The 27,052-nt window shown below is 46.2% G+C and overlaps 1 protein-coding gene across 1 annotated transcript in view; it reads right to left on the reverse strand.

Annotated features, from left to right (window-relative positions):
* Positions 1–27,052, reverse strand: part of Itpr2 (inositol 1,4,5-trisphosphate receptor type 2) — a 419,948-nt gene that overhangs the window by 159,178 nt on the left and 233,718 nt on the right. The window contains exons 36-37 of the mRNA XM_006986630.4: positions 25,462–25,604; positions 22,426–22,534 (exon numbers count right to left, since the gene is read on the reverse strand). Coding sequence (XP_006986692.1) covers positions 22,426–22,534; positions 25,462–25,604 — 252 coding nt within the window. The remainder of the gene's footprint in view (positions 1–22,425; positions 22,535–25,461; positions 25,605–27,052) is intronic.

Consider the following 27,052-nt stretch of genomic DNA (forward strand, 5'->3'; position numbering starts at 1 on the left):
CACCCAGTATCAAGGTTCAACAATCCATGAAGCCCTCTACCACTGTGTGTACAGTCATAAGAAGATTTCCAGGTGGAGCCAGGACACCTCCACCAGCCTAGACACCCAAGGCCCCGGGAACACTGAATTGGAAAGAATGTCTGAGCCAGAGGATGGGTTCTGTGAAATGCTGTCCTCTGAGCATGATATGGCCTTGCATTCATGAGTCATTGCAGCCATGGTTACCTGCACATGATCAGGACACTTAACAACCCTATCAAGGCTGAGGGGGAGGCTACTAAGACCCAAGCCTGGCTCAGGAGCTACTGGCAGCGAGTTTGAGGGCTGCTGGGGGAAGGAAGTGGTAGCTAGTAGGTGAAGACCTCACACCCACAGCCATATGAGCAGCACTAACCAAACTCAGTGGGATAATAAAATAATAATAATAATATTTAAGGATTACTTTTTATTATGTGGTACAAATATTAAAATTGAAATTTAAAAAATATAGACCTTAGTGGCTGCCAGTCAGCTCTGGTTGTGGTGTGACAGGTGCAGCACTGTGACCATCTCTTAGAGAAGAGCGCACGTTCATTCTCTGGACCCAGAGCCTGCTGCAGCGCTCTCAAGGTCTCAGCCATGGTGCTGAGGGGTCATGAAACGCAGACTGAATTTTGCCTTTTCCAACACTCCCCCCTTTAAAATAAATATTGAAACCACAAAACAAGACGATCATGGCAAATGAAATGTTGGGCTGAATACAAGAAAGAGGTTGGGGGAGTCCTGGCCGCAGCCCAGTGATGGCTCTACATTAGCATTTAAATAAAGCCAGGAGAGAAGTAAACAAGAGGCCAGACTCAACTGCAGGAGGCGGAGCAGGCAGTTCCTTTATTTCTGTGTAAAGATGTGAGAGCAAAACTTCACTCCCTGATGATAACGAGCTGCCCTTCCATCACCAACTCATTAAACCAACTCTGAATTCGCTCATTAACAAAGTTCTACCGTGAGTCTCAATTTCAGACCTGGAGGCTAGCTAGCCTTTTTATAGCACATGCCATTTCCCACTATGTCCTTTCAGCTGCTACAGAATCCCGCCACTGTGCTGGCCGAGAATGCTCTGTAACTGTCCTGACAAGATATATTTTCTACTATGCTTTTGCCAAGAAACAAGGAGCAAACTATGTATAGTTTGGCTAAGTATACAGGATGAAAGGCAGAAGCACACATGCATATGTATGCACACTCAAACTTTATATGTGTGTGTGTGTGTGTGCATACACCATCACTGGGTGTTTTCTGTATAAACCCGAGGACTCCCAGGACCCATGGCAAGTCTGCAAGTGTGCTGGAATTGCAACCTCAGAAGGCAGGCGGAGAGGGAGCCGCAGAGCAAGCTGGGAGAGTGGCCACATGGGGAGAGCTCTGGGTCCCCCTGAGACACCCTGCTTCAGGAATAAGGTGGAAGAGCAACTGAGGATGATTTCTGATATTAATCTCAGGCCTCCACGTGCCCCTACACAAATATGAGCACGCACACATGCAAACATGCATATACACACATACACACCACACACATACACATGAAAATTTTAAAAAGTAAATTAAATCAAAAGCAGACCTTCTGGGACCTACATTCTAAGCCTAATTAATCAGCATTGCCCTAAAATGCAGCCATGGGTGTGGACTGTTCACACAGCGGGTGAAACACTTAGGGTCTATTTGGAACCCACATCCTATCACCTCTTAGCAGTGGGACCTTGCCCAGATTCCCTTTGATTCAATGGGAACCATGCCTCCCACAAGCATGCATCCCAATGACAGGGGGGTAAATTACACGCGTGTGTCAAATGTTCCACATGGGTGAGATCATCCATTACAGAGCGGATGGTGATAATCTGGGTTTGAGTGTATTAGAAAACAACACACAAAATCCACATATGATAAGGTCGGAAAAGAAAATGGCATTCAACAAACTCACATCCCAAAGTGGTTTTAAAGAATTAGAGAAAAACAAACGACCTTTTGCAAGGGGAAAAAAAGTTAGATAACATTGGTTTTGTTATAGTTTAAGAGGAATCCACCCCAGATCACAGAACTGAACAGCTAATCCCTGTTGACGCAGCAGAATGGAGGGGCCTGGGCACCGTTCAGGGCCTTTGATTTCTACTCACAGACATTAGCATGGGAATGACTGCTGAAATCCTGCAGGCAGGAAGCCAGAGGCCAGTCGAGTTTGGCTGTCTTCTGGGCTCTGCTTAAGGCCCAGGTCAGATAAAAGAGCTCCACCCTCTTTCCCAGGCTCAGTCTCCCCACACTGACCACCGCCTTCCAGCACCACCCAGATCTCCTTCTGGGAGATGCAATCTAGAGACTCAGCCACAGAAAAAGGGTTCATTTCTGACAAGTCCCAATTCTGTAACCTCACAAAGAAGGTAAAATCTGCTCAAACCTGAAAGGCTAGTTGAGGGCCTGGAAAGATGACTCTGTAGTTGATACAGACTCTAGGGAAAAATGGTTCTCAACCTTCCTAACGCTGTGACCCTTCAATACAGTTCCTCACATTGTGGTGACCCCAACCATACAATTATTTTCATTGCTACTTCATAACTGTAATTTTGCTACTGTTACGAATCATAATGCATAGATCTATGTTTTCCAATGGTCTTAAGTGGCCCCAGTGAAAGGGTCTTTCCACCCTGAGGAGTCACAACCCACAGGCTGAGAACCGCTGTTGAGGAATGTGGACACACACGTACACAGACACACATAGAAATAAAATTAAAATTAAAATCTTAACAATTACAAGTCCACTTGAACTCACAATTGAAAATGCTTGCTCACTGATGTTCCTTACATTGCAAACTTCCTTTCTCTCCTCTAAAGCTCACGGCATTGAGGAAAATGCTGGCAGCTGTCTACGCAGATTCCCAAAGACAAAGCCTAAATCTCTGTGGTTTTCTAATAACTGCTGAGTCATTGCAAAAAACCATTTTAAGTGATATGGGGTAAGTTCCTCCAGTGATGAAAACTGAGTTGCTTCCTTCCACTACATTATTTATCCACGTTACATAATACTTAATTTTTGCTCTTCAGAAACATAACAAGATACAGACAGACAGACAGACAGACAGATAAATGACAGTCAGACAGCGACTGTCCTTGCTGGAATTAGCATGGCCACTCATCAGCTTGTTGCAGCTGATCAACATCTGCTTTCTAGTACAGACGGTAAAAGCTTATCTCAGGCCGACTCAGGATCATTCAGAACAACCTAACTGAATTTCAGGCCAGCAGCATCGCACCGCACACGACCTGTCTCCAGTGAAGCCCAGAGCCAGACACTGCAGAGGTTACGTAACCACACGCTGCTGTTGGCAGGGCCACCTCCACGGCTCAGCCGTCCGTGTCTCCTCCAGCCACACCCTGCAGCTCTAATCTGCACAGTGTCCAGCCTGCAGTCACGTGTTTAGGGACTTTCGTGGCAGCACACAACAAGGCACCATTCCCGCCTACCAGGAGGAAGGGTTTGGTAAAGCTAATCACATGGTACACAGATCATCTCAGGACAGAGGTCACCACAAGCCACAGAGAAAGCATGTGTCACGTGTACACTGTACAACACTCCCCCTGCCCTTTCAAATAAACCCTTAAATCAGGCTACGTAGGAATAATTTATTTAAGAAGCTGCATCAGTCATAAATGCTTCTCTCAACATCAGCCCAGGGAACAACTAATTCCAAATATCAGATCTGCATGCTTTTGTTCCAGGGCTCAGGCAGAACATGCACCACCACGCGATGCTAGGTATATCTAGTCTCCAAGTAATGTTATTTGGTCTGTTAACACTGAGCAAGCTCTCACGTGTGTGACGTATGTGTCCAAACATCTACTCCCCACCTGCTACGCCCACCACTGTCCCCCCAGGCTCCCCATCCCCTTGTCTTCTCTGGCATTTTTTTGCTATGCTGGGTCTAATGTAAAAACAATGATGCCAAACGAACTCCTAGTCTTTCCTTTACTCTTAAAAATCCGTCTATGCACAAAGACCTGCCCTAGGTATGAGGCAATATATGCCTATTATTTTAAAAAACAAGAGCTCGACAGACGACCTGTGATGATATAAATGTAACACCCAGAGGGAAGACACATCTGAAAACAAAGAGTACCCACAAAACACAGAGGAAAAAGTAAAAAATACATACTCTTTGTCATTCCTGGATGTGCCTATGTCTCTACTAAATATCAAAATAACACCAAGGCAGTAATTTAATATTATGGTAGCTAAAATTAAGCAGGTGGTAAACTGTATAAAATAACACCAATGACAAGAATTCTGAATAAAATTTGACTACATTGGTGTAACTAGATTTAGTTAAAAACAGCTTTGATCTCATCTGGTTTGACTACTTATGATTATACAGTGAGAATTCAAAATATAAATGAGAGGAAATAAAAAACATTTACATAATTTAAAGGTTTATACTCAGCTACCCTGAGACATCATTTATGAGACAGTGACACCTATTGGCAGGCTGTGGTATCGCAGCCCAGCTCTAGGGTCTGTTCATTAAGATGGGGAGAGGGGAAGGGGATAGCCCTGTGCACAGGGGTGAAATCAGACACACCAAAATATATTATAACCTCATGCTGGGTCGCCTTGCCCCGCCTTAACACGAGGCGAGGTGCTTAGTCTTACTGCAACTTGGTATGCCAGGTTTTGTCCCTTTTCTGGAACAGAAACAGAGGAGGAGTGGATGGGAATAGAGTGGCAGAGGGGAAGTGGGGAGAGGGGACATGGGAGGAGAAGAGGAAAGGGTAACTGTGGTCTAGATGTAAAATAGATAAATAAATAATAAAACAAAAGCAAAAAACAAACCAAATTACGTTGTATGCATGCAGGAGAATGTCACAAATAAAGCTATTATTTTGCACAAATAATTTGTGCTTATAAAATGATTCCAGGGCTGACAAGATGGCCACGGTAGGTTGGTAACCTGAGTCTGATCTTTGGGTTCCAACTTCACATTGTTGTCTTCTGCCACAGCACATGATAATACAGCAGCTCTCACCCTGGGGGCTAAACACCCTTTCACAGAGGTCTCATATCAGATATCCTGCATAACAGACATTTATATTATGATTCATAACAGTAGCAAAATTACAGTTATGAAGTAGCAATGAAAATAAAAAGTGCAGAAATTATTCTGTGTACTCCACACTAAGCAGCATATTTTTCTCTCTATGATCTTTGGCTTACTAAACTTACTTCTTAAAATGGCCCTTTTCATGGGCCTGGGGGGACAGCTCAGTGGTTAAGAGCACAGGCTGTTCTTGCAGAGGACCCTGGGCATCAATTCCCAGCATCCACATGGTGGTTCAGAACCTTCTGTAACTCCAGTTCCCAGGATGCAATACCCTCTTTAGGTCTCTGCAGGTACTGCACATATGTGGTGCACATAACACACGTACAGGCAAAACATCTATATATAAAGCAATAAAAATAAATAAATCTTTTAAATGTACCTTCTTTATTGATTCCTAAACCATTCATGGGACACAATTTTCACCCACCTCTTACATCAGTATAACCCCAGTCTCATGACCCAATTTCCAACTGAGGCCAACATGGTCAACATTGCTGCTGGGATCTGGCATTCCCAATACAGTGCTAAACACAGTCTCTAGGTCCTTGCTCTCAGCCCCATGCAGCCTGCCACGTCCCCTTTCTCATCACAGACCCTGCGTTCTTCTTCTTCTTCTTCTTCTTCTTCTTCTTCTTCTTCTTCTTCTTCTTCTTCTTCTTCTTCTTCTTCTTCTTCTTCTTCTTTTTTTTCCCCTGGTTTTTCAATACAGGGTTTCTCTGTGTAGCTTTGTGCCTTTCCGGGAACTCACTTGGTAGCCCAGGCTGGCCTCGAACTCACAGAGATCCACCTGCCTCTGCCTCCTGAGTGCTGGGATTAAAGGCATGCACCACCACCGCCCGGCCCCTGCGTTCTTCATTGGTTTAGGTTAGCCCAAGATGCTCTGTATACTTTGCAGCCAAAGTAACACCCAGGGTTCTTAGTCTCAGGAGAGTCAGCACCATTGAGAAGACAGAGGGTGCTAACAGGAGTGAGACCAGCAGGGGGCACTCGCTGACACTCCCTAAAACAAATAATAAATAAGGAGCTATGTAAGAGAGGCTCCTCATCAAAGGCTCTGAATACGACTCTGAGCTGAGACCTAAAGAAAATATTAATCAGGCACACAACAGTAAGAGGAACAGCATCCCAGGCAGAAGGAGGAGAGAATGTAAAACCACTAATGAAGACAGAGGAATGAAGAGTGCAGCATTGTGACCGCATGGCAGTCACGTGAGGAAAAGAGGCTGGTATGCTGGACAGCATGCTGGGATCTATGGCATCTGGTGAGAAATGTGAATTTCCCCTTAACCAGAAAACCCTCACAGTGTGTCTTAGTTAGGGCTTCTTTATTGCTGTGAAGAGACACCGTGGTGACCACAGCAACACATAAAAACATTTGCCGGGCGGTGGTGGTGCACGCCTTTAATCCCAGCACTTGGGAAGCAGAGCCAGGCAGATCTCTATGAGTTCGAGGCCAGCCTGGTCTACAGAATGAGTTCCAGGAAAGGCACAAAGCTACACAGAGAAACCCTGTCTCGAAAAACCAAAAAAAAAAAAAGCAAAACCATACACACACATACACATTTAATTGAGGTGTGTCGCTTACAGTTTCATAGGTTCAGTTCATTATCGTCAGGATGGGGAGCATGGTGGCGTGCAGGCAGATGTGGTGCTGAAGCTGAGAGTCCTATGTCCTGACTCAGAGACAACAGGAAGTTGACTAACTGTCACACTGAGAGAAGCTTGAGAAAAAAAGACCTAAAGCCCGCCCCCACAGTGACACACTTCCTCCAACAAGGCCATCCCTCCTAATAGTGCCACTCCCTTTGGGGGCCATTTTCTTTCAAACTACCACACAGGCTGGTAGGAGGGGCATGTCATGAGCTGATGAATGCTGTACGACCTTACAGAAAGAACAGACTGGCATTTGCAAAGGGTGGGAACAGAGGAGTGGGGAGGTCATGTGCCCTCACTTCCTCTCTGTTGCAGACATGAAACTCCCCCAACCAAAAACAACTTAGGGGAGAAAGGGTTTATTTTAGCTTCCAGGTCACCAGCTATCACTGAGGGAAGTCAGCAGGAACTCCAGCAGAAGCCATTGGGGAATGCTGATTGATGGCTCACTCTTAGGCTCATGCCTAGCTAGCTTTCTTACACAGCCCAGGAATGATGCTGCCCACAGAAGGCTAGACCCCCTCCCCCACACATCAACTAATAGTCAAGATAACCACCCACAGACATGGACACAGGCCAAACTGAGAGAGGAAAAGCATTCAATGGAGACTCTTTCAAGTGATTCTAGGCTGTGACGACCTGACAGTCAAAGCCTGTATCACATGGCAGTCCAGGCAAGTAATGACGGTGATGGTGACTCAGATTAGGGTTACGGGTTTAGACAAGGTGTCAGCAGGACACACAGGCAGCTGAGCATAACGGGGTCCTGGTGTGGGGCAAGGGGTGAGGAGCAACTGCAAACTGTACCGTTTCAGTCAAGCAGCCCCGTGGTGGCTCCGGTAACAAGAAGGGCACGGGAAGGAAGGGAAAGTGTAGAGATAGCTCTCTCCTACTGCCGCACGCCTGGAGAGCAAACCCTAGGACTCGAGGCTGAAGATGGCTGGGCGCACTGCTCTCTCCCTGAGATGGCTGGTCAGGTAGGAGCACGCACTGCTCTCTCCCTGAGAACCCCCGTTTAGTTCCCAGCACCCATATCAGGTGGCTCACGACCTCCTGTAATTCCAGATCTAGTGCCCTCATGTGGCCTGTGCAGGCCCCTCCACTCACACGCACATACCAACACAGAAAGACACACGCATACACATTAACGATAAAAACTGGTCTTTTAAAAAAAATTTATTGGCCACCCCAAACAAGTGGAGATGTCTTTGTTGCCTGACTTAACCAACACTCTGCCTCCATTCCTACATAATTCACTCAGCAGGTGATACAAGCTTAACTTCTCCTTCTTCTCCACTGGAAGTCACACAGCATGCATCCTACCTAGGAGTGCAGACTTCTTTTGGAACCATAACCGCTGCTTCCTAGTGCCTTGCTTTGCAGACGGCCTTTAGTATTTGGTTAGTGGTGAGAGGCACAGTGCCTGCAGGCATCAAGTTCTGGAAGCGTTATTAAACAAGATACCACTGAGCGATGAGATTGTGCTATAGTTCAAAATTCGACGTTCAGCGGAGGAGAAATCAAATCCCTTTCAATTCAAGTATGCTCCTGGAATTATGGGGACAAACAACTCCAAACACTCATTTTAGAGAAAGTTTTAGTCAGTCTGCCATGGAGCACCTCTGCTACCATTTCCCTGTCTCAAGCAAAACAAACGGACGCAGTACTGGGGAACTGAGTCAGAACTCAGAACTGGAAATCATTCAGAGCTTAGCAGCAGACATCTCTATGAAGAAACCAGCTAGGACTGGACTGTGTCCTACAAAACCAGGCACACACAGCATTTCTCTGAGGACAGTGGCCTCAGCATGGCCTAGGGTAAGAAAGACCAAACTGTGAGGACACTGAACCCTGTGAAGGAATACCAGTGGGAAACAGCCTTACTCAGGGGTGCAGGTGCAGGACTGTCCTACATTAGTGCGGTCTCAATCTCTCGCTCCTTCTGGAAGAACAGGACAACCCTCCTCTAGTGGAGGAACTTGAGTGGTGGACCACAGGGGCAGGATGATTCTGGGCTTTTCTCTGGCACGCTGCAAGATGCTGTCCTTTTGAGTCTGGGGAAAATACGTGTGAACACACAGATCTACCCCTGGCTCCACACGGGTATGACAGTAATGTTTTGTCGTCCACTGGAATATCTCCTACTTCCCCTGTGATTCAAGTCCTAGAAGGGAAGTGAAACAGATTCGCCAATCCCCAACACCATCAAACACATGTCAACAGAACCAGAGGTGTCAACATTCTGTTTGGGAGGTACAGAACCACATTTGAGATCTGGTCCAGCTGTATGCATCAAGGACAGATGACCAAGTGGAAACCTAGGTGCATAAGATGCCACAGGAGAGACATGATGCAAGGAGAACCCAAGGGCCCATTATCTCCACTCCTGACACTGTCCTTAGCCACGCCCACATGTACAGTGACACTAAGGACTAAATCTGGGGCCTGGTGCATGGCAGGTATGCACTCTGCCACAAAGCAAAATCCTCATTTTCTAAATTTACTCTGAATGTCATTGTTGGTCTGCGTAGATCAACACAGAGTGGAAAGCTCCTTTATAATAGCTGTGTGTAGGCAGTGAACAATTGTTTCCTCATTCACATGAGAACCAACTAACTTCTCACTGACTCACTGGAAACTAGTGCATGTGAAGTCCTCTGAGAGACCCGGAGGCTGCAGAGTCCTTAAGAATGTAGGAACGACATTCTTGGGCCATGTTCCTATTTGGAAGCACTATTGTCAGCATTATCTACAGCAAATGTCTGATGGGGGTGATGTCCATGCAAGACCATCTTCCCCACCAATCTTACAAAATGCCATCTCTTGACCTCTCCTTTGTACAGGGCACAAGGTCCTTGTGCTCATAAATAAGCACTAGGGAAACCAGGAAGGTTAAACAGACAGGGTTGTCTCCTCAATGGAGGAGATGTATACCTGTTTTCCATCCAGAAAGCTGGAAGTGGATGTAGTTAATGGTGATCTGTGCTGTCTTTAGGGCCGGGCCACCTCCCAACCCCCCAGACTCCTTATCCCAGACTCTCCCTTCCTAGACCTCAATCTTGAGCATTGTTTCTCAGTCAGTAGAACCCATCCTCAGGGGAGATGTCACATGTACTTGACAACAGCATAGGAACCTCTGTGTTATCTGTAGGGACAGGCCACACCTGACTCCCTGAGACTGTTTTCCTCAGTCATTCTCCTTAGACCCTTGAGCATTGTTTCTTAGTCAGTAGAATCCATCTTTATGAAAGAGGCTATATGTACTTTGTAAAGAGTTTCGATGTAAGCATGTCTTAAGTTTGTTGTACACACAGGATTGAGTTAATTAACATCAGGAAAGTTTTTACCAAAATTTTGCTGTGCTTAAAAATGGCTAAAATAAACTGCCCAGTGTCAGACTCTGGAAGTTTGAACCGACACTGGCTACTGAGTCATGTTCATCCAGATTTCTTTCTTGTCTCACGTGGATCATTACTCTGCCAGCCCTAGTGTTTGCAGAGACCCCCACATCCCTCAGGGCTATAAATGCCCTTGACCTATCCTTAAGTCTATAAACCACCTAGATTCACCACATCCATCAGATGTAACTCATGGGATCCTGTTTTCTACTTTCAACTCCAGGAGTTGTGTTTATCATGGGCTTAAAGTCTCCAAACAGGAGGGTTTTTAAATGACACAGTTCTGGTTAGAAGCCTGTCTTTACATAGCTTCTCTGGGTACCATATTCTACATATTAATACTTGGGACTATAGCAATAAGCTGGGCATGGTGCTAATTTCTATCAGAGTTCTCTTGATACACATTAACTAAGAGAAGAGCTGAGGACAGATAAAAGCCAAGGCCAAGTCCTTCTGGAGTTTAACACTTTTAATATTCAAGTCGGAGCCACATTTAATATTGAACGATCAGCATTCTTAGGGTTGGGCAGCTGCTGAATGCAAAGTGTATTCAGCTAATTAAATCAGTTATAGTAAATTATTTTTCTCCTGAATGCCCCGGGGAGGAGATAAAAGACAGCTACTTAAGAACCAGACAAGTTTGCTTCTGCATCTGGGTGTTTGAGACTATCACCAACACCCACAGGATTCTCCTCATGTGCCTCAGTATAGCCTGTCCACCAAATGGCTGGGCAACGTGAAAAACAAACCAGGGTTGCATGCTGCAGCAAAAACACGTAAGACATTCAGTCATCGTCCTGAACGTAACAGCAGTGAACAGCAAAACTGGACAAAGATTCTCTCATGGACTCTGACTACACATTTCCCTACACTTTTCTAACTAAACATTCACTACCCATCTTGAGTCATAGCTGGAAGAAAATCAAACTCAGAGAAGCATGGGGGCAGCAGACGGAAGTACCACATTTGTTGCCAGCTTTCTGGTTTTGGTTTTGGTTTTCTCCTAATGCTCTTAGATTTTCCCGCTCCTTGTAGCTCTGAGAAGCACCCACGGCACTGCTACCATGACTACTGCTCTGAAGGTTGGTGTCTTGTTTCCAAAACTACATAGTTCGGTCTCCTCTTCCTCAGGCGCTGCCTCTCACCAGCCCTGTGACGTGCTGCCATGTTCTTTGGTGAGGTTTACTACACTCATATAAACACACAAATCTACCTGAAAGGCGGAAGGAGATTCCTTCTTCCTGTGTCATGGCAGAGCAGGGAACCCTCAAACCTCCAAGGTAAGATTACACCAGCAAGGAGTCATAAACCATAAGTGATGGTGATACAGTTATGCCAGGCACCTACCGGAGGACAGAGGGATTATTCTGCAAATGCCTTGAAGTTCTGGTTGTTTCATTCATTCATTCATTCATTCATTCATTCATTCATGTAGAGGTTCTGGGGGTTAAACCCGGGTCCTGAAACATGTTGGTCAAGCTCTCTGCCTCTAAGATCTATCCCCAGACCTTTTACTCTTTATTTTGACACAGGTTCTCACTAAGTTGCCCAAGCTGACCTAGAACTCAGGCAGATTTTGAATTTATAATCCTCCTGTCTCAGCCTTCTGACTATCTGGGATTATAAGAGTTAACTATCAGGCCAGGTTCAGATCTTATTTTTCTGATTCTGATTGCCCTGGCAGGAGTGAACTGCATAAAATATAATTGATGTAGGAAATTTTCATATCCGAGAGAATAAATGCTGCTGTAAGATATGATAAGCATAAACCAAGACACTCATGAAATACGGACATGAGTCACTTTCTTCCTTACCAGTGAGAGTTTACTCTTCCACTTTTCTCTCTCATACACGGACACAGGGAACGACCCACTGGATCCAACTGGAACCATCACTGTGCCTAAAGCTCTATTGTCTCCTAAAGCCTGCTTTGTGTGAATCTTAGAAGTGACCACCAGTTTTTTAAAGATTTGCTTCTTTCCAAAATAAGCAGGAAAATCATCTGTGACTTATGAAAACTTATTGGAAGTGGGGAGCCTGCTTCCCAACAGGGCATAGTTTTCAATGAAGAGTTTGTTTATTTTGCACTGTTGAGGATCAAATCCAGGCCTTACATTCTCTAGGCGAAACTCTACCAGAGCCATCACCAAGGCTCTGGATAAAGCATTTTACAAACATGTTTACTATGGAAAGGACCAGGCTGTTGAAAGGATATTCAAGAAGAACAGCTTCATTAAATTTGTAGCAAAGAGTAAATACCAAAGATCCTATCCAAAACTCATAATTCTTCATGATCAGGAACATCAAACGTTAAAAACAGTCAATAAAAATTGGGGAGGCTGCATACTACAGAGTCATTGCTGGGCTAAAAGCTACCATGAAACCTTATGATTCTACCAATCTTCAAATTCCCACATTGTTTTCCTCTACAGTACTTAGCTCTTTCAGTACATGACCCAACTTTCTGCTCAAGCACACACACACACACACACACACGCACGCACGCACGCACGCACGCACACACACTTGAGTGCACACACATGCATGCACACACACACACTCAAGTACACACATACACACACACTTGAGCACACACACTCGAGCATACATACACACTTGAACACACACACACACACACACACACACACACACACACATGTGCGCACACACAAGTCTCTGTGTCACTGGATCCCTCCTCCAATCAACTCTTCTGTTTGAACACACATATGTAAAACAAGAGGAAGGCAGAAATCCTTTTAGGTTTCTTCTGTTGGTTTGAACATGTTTAGATAACCGTGTTTAGAAACACCTTCCTAACTAATTCTTCAGTGTGTGGGAGCCCACAGAGGTTTCCTAGTGAGAGCTGAGCTTGCTTTACCAGCAGGGCTGCATAAGAGGATGATTGGACCACAGGCCTGGGAACCAGGGGTTTGGAAGGGTCGACACTTGGCTGTAACTAGCAAGGGGGAGGTCTTTTGCTCCACCCCTTGGCATTGTTATAAATAGACCCTTGGAATAAAGTTCTGGGCCCACCCGAGTCTAGCCTGTGTTCTATCTGTTTCTCTCCCCTCTCTATTTCTATCTAAATCTCTTATCCCTCACTCCTCAAGAGTACCCAGGAAAAGGTGGGGGCTGGTCCCCCACAACAGTGTGTGCCACAGATCAGATGTCTACATCTGGGCTGCTCTCAGCATAAGAAACAAACAGAAAACATTTATTTGCACACACCCCATGACAAGCATATCAGGGAAAGAAACAGCATTAGGTTGAGCAGAGTCCACCAACAATCACAGATTGAAGTCCTGACACCCCAACCCCATTTCATAGCTCTGAATGAATAAATCATCCTTAAAGGGGTAATTAAATTAAAATGAGGCCATTGAGCTGGTCTTAATTCTGTATGACTAATGTCACACTAAGAGAAAATTCAGATAAACCTATATGGCAAGACAAGATGGCTGAAGACACAAGAGGACATGACAGCCACCTACAAGCCCATCAGAGAAGCCTGGTGCAGATCCCTTCCCCATGACCCTCAGAAGAAGCCACCTTGTTACACCTTTTCCTGCACCTGAGATTTTCCATGGTCTCAGCCACTCCTTCTGCAGAACTTTGTGTGACAAATGCTGTGGATTCTTACAGTTCCATTCCCTCATGTTACAAGCGCTAAGCCATTGACCCCAAAAAGGGAGGCTAGACTCCTGTCCAAATGATCCTCCTCTTTAGTGATGAGCCGGGGGATGCCTGTCAACCATCCACCCTCCCAGCCATGTGGGCTGGCTAGCTGCCATGCCGTGGACTCCCTGGCATGGAGCATTCATCTCCTTGGTATCTGAGCCAATCATGGCATGGCTTCCATGTGTGTGATATCCTCCTTTCTCTCTGAGATAAGGCTCTGCGGAAACACCAGATGCTCCTTCCAGAAAACACCCCTGGAGCGCATCAGAAAGCTGGAGTGCAAGCAAGGGATCCCACTGACTCCCAGCAAATGGAAGGCAAAGAAGAGTAAAGGAACTTGCCAGTGGGCCTCGGAGCAAACAGAGTGCCTAACCCCAACATGGGTTTTAAAGATAGCAGGACACAGCAGCCCTTCTCTATGCAGAAGGCTCATCTGATTCCACAGGGAACTGAAAAAATTCGATTTCATCATGGACCGTGGCTATCATATTTTCTAGCCTATTATCTCTTTCCAGTGTGGTGTTCTACTTTTAAAATCAAGAAGAATGAATGATTGAAGAAATGGAAGCAAGCTCAACTCTCTCATGAAGATCTCCTCTCAAGATCTTGAATGACGGGCTGAGGAGATGGCTCAAGCCAGTGAAGGGCTCCCAGTGCAGGCACAAGGGCCTGAGTTCTGATCCCCAGAACCGCTGTAACGCTGGGTGTGGTGGCACACGTCTGTAACCCCAGGGCTCCTCTGCTGGGATTGGGGGACAGGGGTGGTCCCCAGAGGCCCAGGGCCAGCATTTGGAGCACAGCAGCCGCCTGTCCTTATTTTCTGTTGCTGTAACAAAACACCCCAACAAAAGCAGCTTAGGGGAGGAGGGGGGTTATTTCAGCTTTTACTTCCAGGTCACAGTCCACCAGTGAAGGAAGTTCAGGTCAGGAACTTGAGGCAAGAACTGAAGCAGAACTGTGGAGGAAGCTGTTTGCTGGTTTGTTCTCTCCTGCTCAGCCACCTTGCTTACACAGGCCAGGACCCTCTGCCTGGGGATGGTACTGCCCATGGTGGGCTAGTCCACCTAAATCACATAACAATAAAAATGCCCACAGCCTGGTCTGAGAGAAGACTCCCTCGGATGACTCTGGGGGGGTCAGGTCAGCAGTGGAAGCTGAGCAGAACACAGCAAACAACACAGACACCCCGCCTCCAACAAGGTGAAAGGACCAACAGCAGTCTGTCTGTCCTCTGACCTACACACACACACACACACACACACACACACACACACACACACACACACACACACGCTGTGACATGGGGGGGGGGGCGTGTCTTAAACATGCCTTAGAAAAAGAAACCAACTACAGCCCAGTGCCAAGAAGGAGGCTGACTAAGAAGACTGTCTTATACAGCGATAGGCCCACATAGCTTCCCTTCAAATCTGTCCTCTGATGTTTCATATCATCAGCATCACAGGAGCTGCCAACTCCCTGACAGCCTTCACATCAAGTGCCTGTGTGGAACACCATTCCTGAGATTAAAATTACTGTGTTATTTCAGCAATACTCATGACCATTTAAAATGATCTGAACACTGGCCTCTAGAAGAAACAGTTAAACAAGCCAGGAGTGCCACACATAATAAAAAGGAGCCAAAATGCAGCCGCATGTGGCTTAAAATCTTCCTATGAGCTGCGGAGAGAAGGGGGGCCTCATACACTCGATAAAGCTGTCCACCTCTGTAAAATAACAACTCTGGCAGAGGGCGTGTTGACTGCATTACAGGCTTACTAAGTTATCTTTCTCATTGGAATTTTCATATTAACCCAGTGTGCATGTCAGCTACTTTTCTTGTTGCTATGACCTAACAGACGGAGTGGTGGCAGGCGTGGTCACATGGTGTCCACAGCCACAGGCACAGGACAAGAGGGAGGTCTAGGCTGTACAATCTCAAGGCCCCTCTGCACTGAACTATTTCAACGATGCAACACTGCTGTGGATATTGCTCTATATAAATAAAATGCTGATTGGCTAGGAGCTAGGCAGGAAGTATAGGGCGGGACAAGCAGAGAAGAGAATTCTGGAAGTGGAAGGCTAAGGCAGAGAGACGCTGCCAGCTGCCACCATGAGAAGATGTTAAGATGCCAGTAAGCCTCCAGCCACAAGGCAACTTATAGATTAATAGAAATGGGTTAATTTAAGATATAAGAACAGTTAGCAAGAAGCCTGCCACGGCCATACAGTTTGTAAGTAATATAAGTCTCTGTGTGTTTACTTGGTTGGGTCTGAGCGGCTGTGGGACTGGCGGGTGACAGAGATTTGTCCTGACTGTGGGCCAGGCAGGAAAACTCTAGCTACACAACACCTCATTTCCACCCCCTTGCTCATCAGCGCCGCCTGCTGGAGAACACTGATTTCAACACAGTCTTGTGGGGAAGGGTCATTGCCAAACCACAGCACATAACAATTCACAGTCCAAAATCATGATCCAATTTTAAAATTCATACTAAGACAGATTCATTTATCTTTTTAGAGGAAGACAGAATAATTACCCCAATCAATCAAGTACTCAATGATACCTTTCTGAAGTGCTTGTAAAGGCTGAAGTGAATCACCTGCTTCCACAAACAAGTGCAAAAGCATTACTCTAAAGCCAACAATATAATTAAAAAGATGAAAGAAGGAAAATTTCAATGTAAAGAAAAAAGTCACATTTTTTCAGACATTCTATAGTCCCCATTTTAAAAATAGAAATTTTTATTAAAAAAAATCCTTTTTCATTGTAATTTGGCACAATCATTTAAAGATGGTGGATGAAAATAAGAAAAGAATCCAAAAGAACAACTTGTATGTCAGTGGAGATCTCAGAGATTAATATTTATAAAAACAATTGGCAAACAACAGCTTATGATCCGAGACAAGAGAGCCTAGCAGATGTCTCGTGGAGGCGCAGACTCTGAGAGGAAGCATACTGTCGTCCGTATGCTCTCAGCCACTTCATCTCAGAGATTTCACAGTGCCCACGTGTGCAGAGAAGCAGAAGCTGTCTTGAAAGAGAACTTTCAAAAATGTAGCTTTATTCAGAAAGAGGTGGTGTGCATGTCCAGGCGGGGTGCAAATAGAAAGCAGCCAACTAACTTAATCTAAAAGAGTCCATCTGCCCGCGTAGTTCAGGAGGAGGTGGGTATTCTCTTGTTCTTGTAGCCCATCCCACATCGCTTCACTCAGATTTTGTCAACAATATTCTGTGGTGATCTGTGCTCTAACAAATAAGCTTGCCTGGAATGGAGATCAGAGTAGTTTACCATAGAGGCCAGGCAGTGGTGGTGCACACCTTTAATCCCAGCACTTGGGAGGAGGAAACTGGAAGTGACTGGCTGTGGGGAGAGAGGAACATAAGGTGGGTGGAGACAGAGCTCACCCCACTTTCAGGCTGAGGTGTTGGTGAGGTGAGAGGAGACTGTGGCTTGTTCCTTTGTCTCTCTGATCTTTCAGCATTTACCTCGATATCTGGCTCTGGGTTTTTATTATTAAGATCGATTAGAATTCACACTACAATATTCCAACTCCTTAGGAGTAACCCTGCCTCCCTTCCACCCGATTTCCTTAGGAACGATGGGGAGTCTCCTGCCTCAGCTGCTCGGCAGTGGAGCCTGTGGCTATTAACTCTAAGGCTGACACACACCAGGATGAGTGAGCTGCGGGGTGGGAAGTTAGAGGGATCTGAGGTCCTGATTAGGGAGAGGACGGACAACATGGGCACAGATAAAAGCAAAGGAGATGGATAGCAGAGTGGAGGCCTGGGCGTTGGGATTCCTGGATGGGCAGCTGCACGATGCAGCAGCTCCTGGAGGTGAAAACTCCCAGGGGTTCCGAGAAGTGACAGGTGGGTGATGGAGAAGAAAGGTCACTGAAGATGCAAAGGTCAAAGGCTGAGAGGCCAGAGTATTAACTGTGGAGTGGTATGGATGGAAACCTCCTGTTGCTAATGGGTCCCAGGCCTGTGGCACTAGAAATGCTTGATGATCACCTGAGATGGAGGGAGGGAGGTGACAGAATACTGACAGATGTCAGGATGACGTAGTCCAAGGCCTTCATCTGAAAAATCAACTTGTTAGTGTTAGGGAATGTTAGCATTCAGACCCACCCCTTGGGGACCCGCCCAGCATCCTGACCCTGTCATCTTACCTAGTAAAGTTCCCTTTAAGAGAACCCCCCCCTTCTCCCTCTTCCTTCCTCTCTCCTTCTAGGAGGCTGCTGGCACCTCCGGTTCTCTCTTTCCCACTCTTTCTCTTTATCTCCCCCCCCCCTTTAATAATAAAACTTTCCACTGAGTCACACCACTGCCCTCTGTCTGCGTGGCGTGTCTCCCTCACCCGCCGTGGGGCACCTTGGCTCAAACCCACCAAGGCCACCATGTGCCATTTTACAACAGATAAGGATTTCAAAAACAGGAGAGGAATCAGCCTTGAGCGACGGTGGGAACGCTCCTGCACACGCAGCTCCTGACATGCAGGATGCAGGGAAAGGCTGAGAAAGCAGCCGGCCTCAGGGAAGAGGCACCTTCAGGGAAAGGCCACAGGCTGCAGAGGGAGAGAAGAGGAACTTGGAGAGGGGGTGCAGAGAATCAGGGAGACATGGCTGCCCAGGGGAGGGGGGCTCTACAGTGTTTGGGGTTTGCTCTCCTCACTGACAGGGAAGAGCACCCTGGAACCGCTGTCAGGACCGTCTTTCGAGAAACAGGACAATGAGCCTAAGAGGCAGAAGTCTTGTCTGAGTCTGCCTATAAGATAATCAATTCTCCACAGGCCACAGCCTGTGCTTTTTAGAAATCAGTGGCTACATGCTCCCTGGCAGTAGATGACATGATCGTGACGGTAGACTGTTAAAAGCAAGCCCACAGTGGCAAAGTAGGAGGCTCTGGCTTTCTTATTGCTTCCTAGGGGACCACCAGATCCCGACGACCACACCCTGACAGGGCAGGAGAGCAAGGAGAAGGCTCAGCACTTTGGATGGAGATCACTAAAGTACACACCTCTGTGTTGGTACCCTCAGCCCCAGCCCCCTCTCCAACCCACATTGTTCCCTGGTTCTCATTATATACACTATGTCCTGGCTCTTCCTGCCAAGCCACCGTGTTGTGTTCCTATCACATTTCTTTTGTCTTTCGCAGGCTGTGCTTACATAAGCAGTAGAGTCCATAGTTTGAATTGTAATTAACAACTTAGACAAAAGCTAAGAACAGCCATGAAAAGACAAGCCTCACAACTCCACTGAGCAATCTGCAAACGTTCAAACTGTTGGTGGTATTTTGTTTGAAGGAGAAAGTATCCAGAAAGGCTTAAGAGTCTCAGGCACCAGAGGGGACAGGCAGGAAACAAGCTGATGCCGACGCTGACGCTGGTGCCGATGCCGGTGCCAATGCTGAAGGACTCAGTAGTGGTAGATGTTCAAAAAACCACTAAACACAAATGAACTGTGGTCCGAGATCTACACAGTATTAACAAGGAATCACTCTTCCTGTGCAGCCACATGCAGCCTTCCTACAGCTCTGCAAAGCTGAGGGACCCAGACTCCAATGTTGTAGAACTGTTTGTACAGCCATGCCTCTGTGCCAATAAAGCCACCACAAATCAAAGGATAGAGTCAGCAACTGGCTGAACCGGATTAGCCACAGACTTCCTGAAAGACTAAGGAGGTCTGCTAGAGAGGACAGGAAGAGAGAAGAGGGAATTGGGGGGGGGGGGGATGTCTAGGGTTGATGGTTTCAGAAAAATGGAGAGAGGGTCAGCCAATTGACTCTCCACTGTCCTTGGATTTATGTCTTTATCTCCAGCTCTTTCTGGTGCCCAGACATCTCATGGAAGTTTCTATCCAGATTTGAACTTACAAACTCTTCAACACACAAAATGAAGGTGTGTGTCCCACCACAAGCTACACATGCACATTGTGTGGTAGGCTAGAAAACTGCCCAGCCCAAACATGCTCATGGCTTATGATCTCTCTAGTTAAAGAACCTGTAAACATGGCACTTTATACATAAAATTAAGTTAAAAATCTTAGTATGGGGCAGGAGTTATACCAGATTTTTCAAGTGGTTCCAATGTAATTACAGGTCTTCTAAGAGGGGGCCAGGAGTCTCCTGCAGAAGGAGTGACAAGTGACAAATGGGGCATTTTCTTGGTTGCTAATTGATGTGGAAGGACCCAGCCCACTACAGCTGATACCAGCCCTCTGCAAGCAGACCGGGTTGTATGAGAAAGGAAACTAGCTGTGCAAGCCAGAGAGAGCAAGGCAGTAAGCAGCATTCTTCCATGGTCTCTGCTTCAGTTTCTGGCTCCTGCCTTGGCTTTCCTCAATGATGGGCTGTGACCTGTAAGCCAAATAAACCCTCTCTTCACTCAAGTTGCTTTTGGGTCAGTATTTTATCACAGCACCAAATTAGGGCAGGTGGAACATTCTTTTTTCTTTTTAATGTTTGCATGGTTGTTTTTTCTGTACGTGTGTCTATGACCATGTGTGTGCCTGGTGCCCTCAGAGGCCAGAAAAGAGCATCAGATCTCCTGGAGTTACAGACAGCTATGAGCTGTCACCTGGGTGCTGGAGTTGAACCTGGGTTCTCTGGGAGAGTAGTCAGTGCTCTTAACAGCTGAGCCGTCTCTGCAGCCCCTACATTCCTTTATTTTTTAATGTGTGTTGTAGGCATAACTATGTGCATGCATGTTTGCATGTGTATGAACCCCTTGAGTTTTCTAGACAACAGAAAGAAAAGGAGGGAGGGGAGGAGGGAGGGAAGGGAGGAAGGAGGGAGGAAGGCTGAACTAGCGCAGTCGAGGGGAGTGGCTAGGGAACATGGATGACTAATTTCAGAGCAAGCAGCTTGGAAAAGACTAAAACACTTTGACCTACTGAGAGCAGGATCCCCATGTTCCTCCTCTTTTCTTTTAGAGCATTCAGTATTAATCTGTTGGGTCAAACTGGAAAGCTTATCAGAAAAACTATGCTGACCTAATTGTTCTGCTCTAGATCTAGTGCACCCCTGAATCTGCCATAGGCAGCACACACTAGGAGCTCACAGGAGAACAGCTGCAGATCCTAAGAAGACCCATGACTTACACTCACATGCGGAAGGTTTTCTTCAATCTTAGGTCAAAAAACATTTGCTAAAACTACACTGACCACATTTATCTTAATTATTTGTTATCCAAATATAGTTTAAACAGTGGGACTAAAGCAGAGGCATTTTGATTAGTAAATAGTTTATCGTCATAGGGTGTGTGCATCTGCATACAACCACAGGTGTTGGGCCTCTGGTTCCAGCCATATTTGTTTTGAGCAGCGTCTCTCACCCATCTAGAACTCACCCAGGAGGCCAGGTTGCCTGGCCAGGGAGCCCAAGGGGCCCTCTGCATCCCCAGCTCTGGGACTACAAATGCTGGCCACCACGCCCAGCTTTTCACACTGCTTCTGGGAGCTGAAGCCAGGTGCGGCACTTGTGTGGCAAGAACGGCAGCAACAGAGCCATGTGGCCGGCCCTGAAATGCAGGGTTGGAAGCAAAGCCTTCCTGCTGACCACCAATGTCCACTCCACTTCGTTTTTACAGGACGTGCTAAGAAAACAAGATCCAATCACCACAGACTTTCTGAAGTTAGAAAGCACATGTATCTACTAACAAAAATTAAACCTTTACAGTTTTAAAATATCAGATGATTAGCATTTTTGGAAATACTCCACAAATACACAAAGGCATTCCTGTAGAACATTGGCTTGAGGCTGAGCATGAGAGGTAGCTAACCTTCAAAAAGAAAAGAAAAAGAAGTCTCAAGATTCATCTTTCATATTTAAGCCGATCACTGTGGGTATTAGAACACTGCTGGCTACCACTTAATGAGCACCTAAACTGCCCATTTTAATAACCGACTGACAATCTATACATTGATATTTCTCTGAATATCAACTGTGCATCTGTTAATACAGCTCAGAATAGAAACCAACCATTCCCTTTATTTAAAACAATGGTATTATCCTATAATACTTGGCATAATACTATCAAAAATAACATAAGCGTAATTCTAACTTTACAAAACACACAGAAACATCTACAGACTCTTACAAGCCCTTGCACCGTAAATGAAGTCTCAACAATGCATCTCGATCACTCGTCATCTCACGAGGTCATTTGGAGATTTGGATTTGGTGCTTGGTGGTAGAGCACCTGCATGCAGAGGACCTGGTTCAGTCCCAGGACCACAAGGGAAGTCTTTCAGCCCACACAGTCTGTCAAAATCCAAAGGCATGTCTAAGACAGACTGCAGACCACCAACAATCTGAGTCGTCCTTAGTTCAACACAAGACATGAAAGGAAGTGCCATAACCCTGCAGTAATTCAGCCAACACGAATAACACCCTGCAGTAATTCAGCCAACACGAATAACACCCAGTTATTATACAGCCAATAAGAAGCACTTGGATAAGGGCTCATTGCAACCCATAGTTAGGCTGCTCTGGAAATTTTACTTTATTTCAAATACAAACAAGAAAAGAAAGAAAACAAGTCTATTTCAAGTACTGAAAGTCAAAGGAATACCTCTTCCACGAAGCTGTCCCTCTTCTCCAGCATCTCCCGTAACGTCTGGAGGATTTTAATGCACAGTTTTTCTTCTTTCTCCATCAGTTTCTTTGTGTGATTAATCAGCCTGAAAGCAAAACATGAAACCTTAACAGGGCCACCAATTACTCACCAAGATATATACAACATGCTACGTGGGATGGGAACTAGTGCTGAGGGCACAAAGTAAATCAGATACGTAATGTCAAAGGTCTCAGAACTATACATCAGCTTATAGACTTGACTGAGGTATTTATCTGTCTCAGTGCTGCTCAGACTCAGCATGTATTTTTCAGTGGGTTCTGATACTCTGAGAAACAGGGAAATACTAATGTTTCCCTTCCCATCCACTTTGCTATTATAAAAAGATGTACAGCATACTATACACCATCACATCATTTATTATTTTTCTATGCATTGTATCACATTAACGATAACATCATGGATGTAGGTGATATCACAGTTTAGCGGGATTTTCCCCATTCTCTCAGTATGCCATGTATGATATGACATTGGTAGATGTGAGCAGTTGCTGCGATTAGCAGGAAAAAGAATAACATCAAGACAGCTCGATCATTGCTATCGTTCAGACAAGAGCATGGCTCTTACTCCTACTGTGATAAAGCATGCCGTGGGGTCCTAGAAGACGTTCAGTACCATGGGTGTAACCATCCCAAGCATCAATGAAGTGTTTATGATTAGGATATGCAATCAGTTCTCATAGATTGGGTTGTTAAGAAACTGACACTGTGAGATACATCTTCCTAGAGGGACAGCGTGACATGGACTGAAGGGAATCACAGTTTTCCATGACACAGCAAGAGCACTATGGGATATAACGCTCCATTTAGAATAGGTGCCATGGGATGTATCTGAGACGCCACTTCCTCTAGCTCGTGCCCAGCTAATGTCCTCAGCCATCGGGCTTGAGGACCTCCTCACCGCTCATCCTCACCACGAGCCAGAATCAGGCTTCATAAGTGCTGAGGAGAAAGGAGGCTCAGACAGATGACACAACCTGCTTCCAGCTACACAGTCCTAATGAGGACCCCTGGAAACAGATTTCCAAGCCCAAACCCTGTAAGTGCTGCAATTCACCAAACAATCCGAGGCTTCCGGACAGAGTCCCACCAACGCAAGAGGCTACACACAGCCATCTGATCTGACAAGTGCTCCTAAAACTTAAACAGAGGTATGTGGTGATATTGTGTTCCCCAAAATATTGTGCACCCTAATAAACTTATCTGGGGTCAGAGAACAGAACAGCCACTAGATACAGAGGCCAGAAAATGGTCGCACACACACACCTTTAATCCTATCACTTGGGAGGCAGAGATCCATCCATCTGTGAGTTTAAAGCCACACTGGAAACAACCAGGCATGGTGACACACACCTTTAATCCCAGGAAGTGATGGCAGAAAGCAGAAAGGTATACAAGGTGTGAGGACCAGAAACTAGAAGCTTTTAGGTGGTTAAGCTTTTAGGCTTTGAACAGCCCAGTTCAGCTGAGATCCATTCAGATGAGGACACTTCCAGTCTGAGGAAACAGGATCAGCTGAGGAGTTGGCGAGGTGAGGTGGCTGTGGCTTGTTCTGCTTCTATGATCATTCAGCATTAACCCCAATACCTGGCTCAGGTTTGATTTTATTAATAAGATTCTTTAAGATTCATGCTACAGAGGTACTGGCAAAAGCCAATAAACTAGACCAAAAAAAAAAAAAAAAGCTTTTTTTTGTGCTGCAGGAATTTCCTAAAGCTGGTCAGAGCAGGCATCCACGAAGAGACAGCTCTTGTGTTAGAAGACGTCGGGGTGGGGGTGGGGTTGGAGGCAGGCCAAGAAGACAAGCCTGACCTGGAGGCAGCACAGACAAAGCATGGACGTGAGAGGCTGGCAGCATGTCCACAAATGATAAAACAGCAAAGGAGGGGCCAGAAGTTACACTAAGGCCGTTAGTGTGGGTCTGACATGGGGAATCTGGTAAGTGTGCACACTGTTCCAGAAATCCCCTTACTGTGTGAGATACACTTTCACATTTTATATTTTTTTTTCTAAGCCATGTTTTTTATTTGCCTCTGCCTAGGTAGACTTGAAACCCATCAGGGGACCTTCATTCCACCGTCTGAAAAACACAGATTCTCTTTCCTAGGAGTAGATAAGGATTTGAGTGGACCCAACCAGCTGCCTGGAGGTGAATGCCCATGCTGACCTAGCCTCTTGTCCCACTGCACGTGACTAAGCAGAGTCCACATCCTTTCCTAAGGCTGTCCCCATCTTCTCCTGCGGAACCGCCTGGTCCCTGGAGGAAGCAGGGGAGTAATTCAGTCTTTACTGATGCCTCATTGGAGTTCGCACACAGCAGTGCCAGGGCCAGGCATGGCGAGTAATAACATGGAGCTCTAGATTTCTAGCTACGCCTGCAAACGAAACTCTTGCTCTTCAGAGAGATGGGAAGGGGTGGGGTAAGCATGGGCAATGGTCAGCCTGAGCCTCTGGCCATGAAGTAACTACAACAGCACAGGACCCTTAGCCTCTGAAGCAGTGGGGCAACCCTTCCCTCCGCCTGGTGAGGGTCTGCCAAATCACCCCCACTTCTCTCCTTTTGGTTTCTCTAATGCAGACTGCCTCATCTTCAGCTGGAACCAGAACTGATAGACTTCAGCTACTTTAGTCAACTCCTTCCCATACCCCACTGTCACATTCTAGACCTTTCCTGTCCAGCAGGCTCTGCACTAACAGCAATATCTTGTCTGTGGTATAGAACTAGCAGATGTTGGCCACACACAGCCGTGGAATGTTAGAGACGTAACTGAAGGGGTGAGCCAGTATCTCACTTTAATCCATCTACATCTTAATTTATGTGACTATATGTGGCTCATTTGTGCCATGGAGTTTTCTGGAAAGGATCAAAGGGCGGGTGTTCTGGATTTTGTGACCCACTAGCAGGGTGAAAAGCAGGCTGCTAGAGGACTTCTTTCCTCCACACCAGCGCGGTCCCTGGTCTGGCTCCACTCACTTGGACATGAAGGCGCCACATCTTATCCTGGCATCACTTCCCTCGGGGAACAGCAACTCTGGACTGTAGAGCACGTCAACGAGCACGGAGAACTCGGCCTGCATCATGGGGCTGAACTGCTGCTCCAGGGAGGCCACGACATCCTAGGACAAGGCACAGAGGCCCCACGTGAGCGCCTTTCAAGATGTGACATTAGCCGGGAAAGAGATGTGGCCCTGGCTTCCCGTAACACCATGTGTGTCGTTTACACTTCAACACGACCTGAGTTCATTTGTTCATATTCTGTGGTGTGTGTGTGTGTGTGTACACATGAGGGGAGGGGTATATACACATGACCGTGGGTACCCACAGAAGCCAGAAGAGGGTGTCAGCTGCCCTGAAGCTGGAGTCACAGGCAGTTGTGAGTGGCCTGACATAGGCTCTGGGATCTAAACTCACATATCTGGAGAGCAGTGTATGCTTTAAACCACTGGGCTGTGTCTCCAGACTTCTATATACTTCTAAACCAATTCATAAGATGATGGATTGGTGGGTACCTATGAGACTTCTGAGGACACATGTGTAAGAGGGAGATGCAGTGAAGCCACTTCACAGACTATGGAACACAGCAACTTGGAGTGGATTAGAGGACCCCTGGGCAACAGCTAAACAACATTTCCTGTGTCACTGGTCACCCGAGCTCACACTCACTATTAGCATACCGTGCAGGGTTTGAGGACATTCAATAGTATTTCAAATACATTTATTGAGAGGCCTGACTATTTACGTCTCCAATGGGCTGTTTCATCCCATTCCTTGCTAAAAAGAATCCTGGAACTATTTCTGAATCAGGACAAAATATTCACAGGGATATGAGCCCCCTCACTCAGCATCAGGCTGAGGGCTTGTGCTGGCCAGGGTCACTATTTTCTCTGGGGAGGACATCACACAGCCCTGACCAGGGAGACACATGAAGCCTGGGTGACCACCATATAGGCTGGACAGAAACAAAACCACTTAAGGTGGCTTTGGGAGTGTGATTCCACAGTCAGAGGCAACCCTCTGTGACCTGGGAGCCCAGGCCTAAGGAGAAAGCCAATAGATACATTCAGCTTTAGAGACCTTGCCCACGGAGCTAGCTAATGGGTAGCCAGAGTACCAGGATCCTATGAGGCCTCACATGCTACATTTTTCAGGCCTCCAATCAGCCTCCTGGGAAAGTTTGATACCAGTTAAAAGGAAGGAAATGCAATAAAGAGGGCATGTGCATTATATAAAGGGGATGCTTATCAGAAATGGCCATATCTGGTGATATATTACCTGATATATTACCTATTAATTTCTGTTATTGAACAAATGATGCTTGGGCTGTTTTGAGGTGAAGCTTAGTGATCAGAATTGCCCCACATGACATCATGAAACCAGAAGTCAGCTAGGAAACTTGCTGTGGGGGTTTAAAGCGAGTGCCAAGAGCAGCCCATGACGCACACGGGCCCCTTCACTTCAGATGTCAGCCCCCATTGTTACAGTGTGTGAGCCGTGAGCATCCTCTCACGTGAGTGACCATTTTCCACCCCCTTCTCACCGCTCCACACGGTGACACAACTTCCCA

This window comes from Peromyscus maniculatus, chromosome 3, assembly GCF_049852395.1.
Source record: "Peromyscus maniculatus bairdii isolate BWxNUB_F1_BW_parent chromosome 3, HU_Pman_BW_mat_3.1, whole genome shotgun sequence".
Lineage (NCBI taxonomy): Eukaryota > Metazoa > Chordata > Mammalia > Rodentia > Cricetidae > Peromyscus > Peromyscus maniculatus.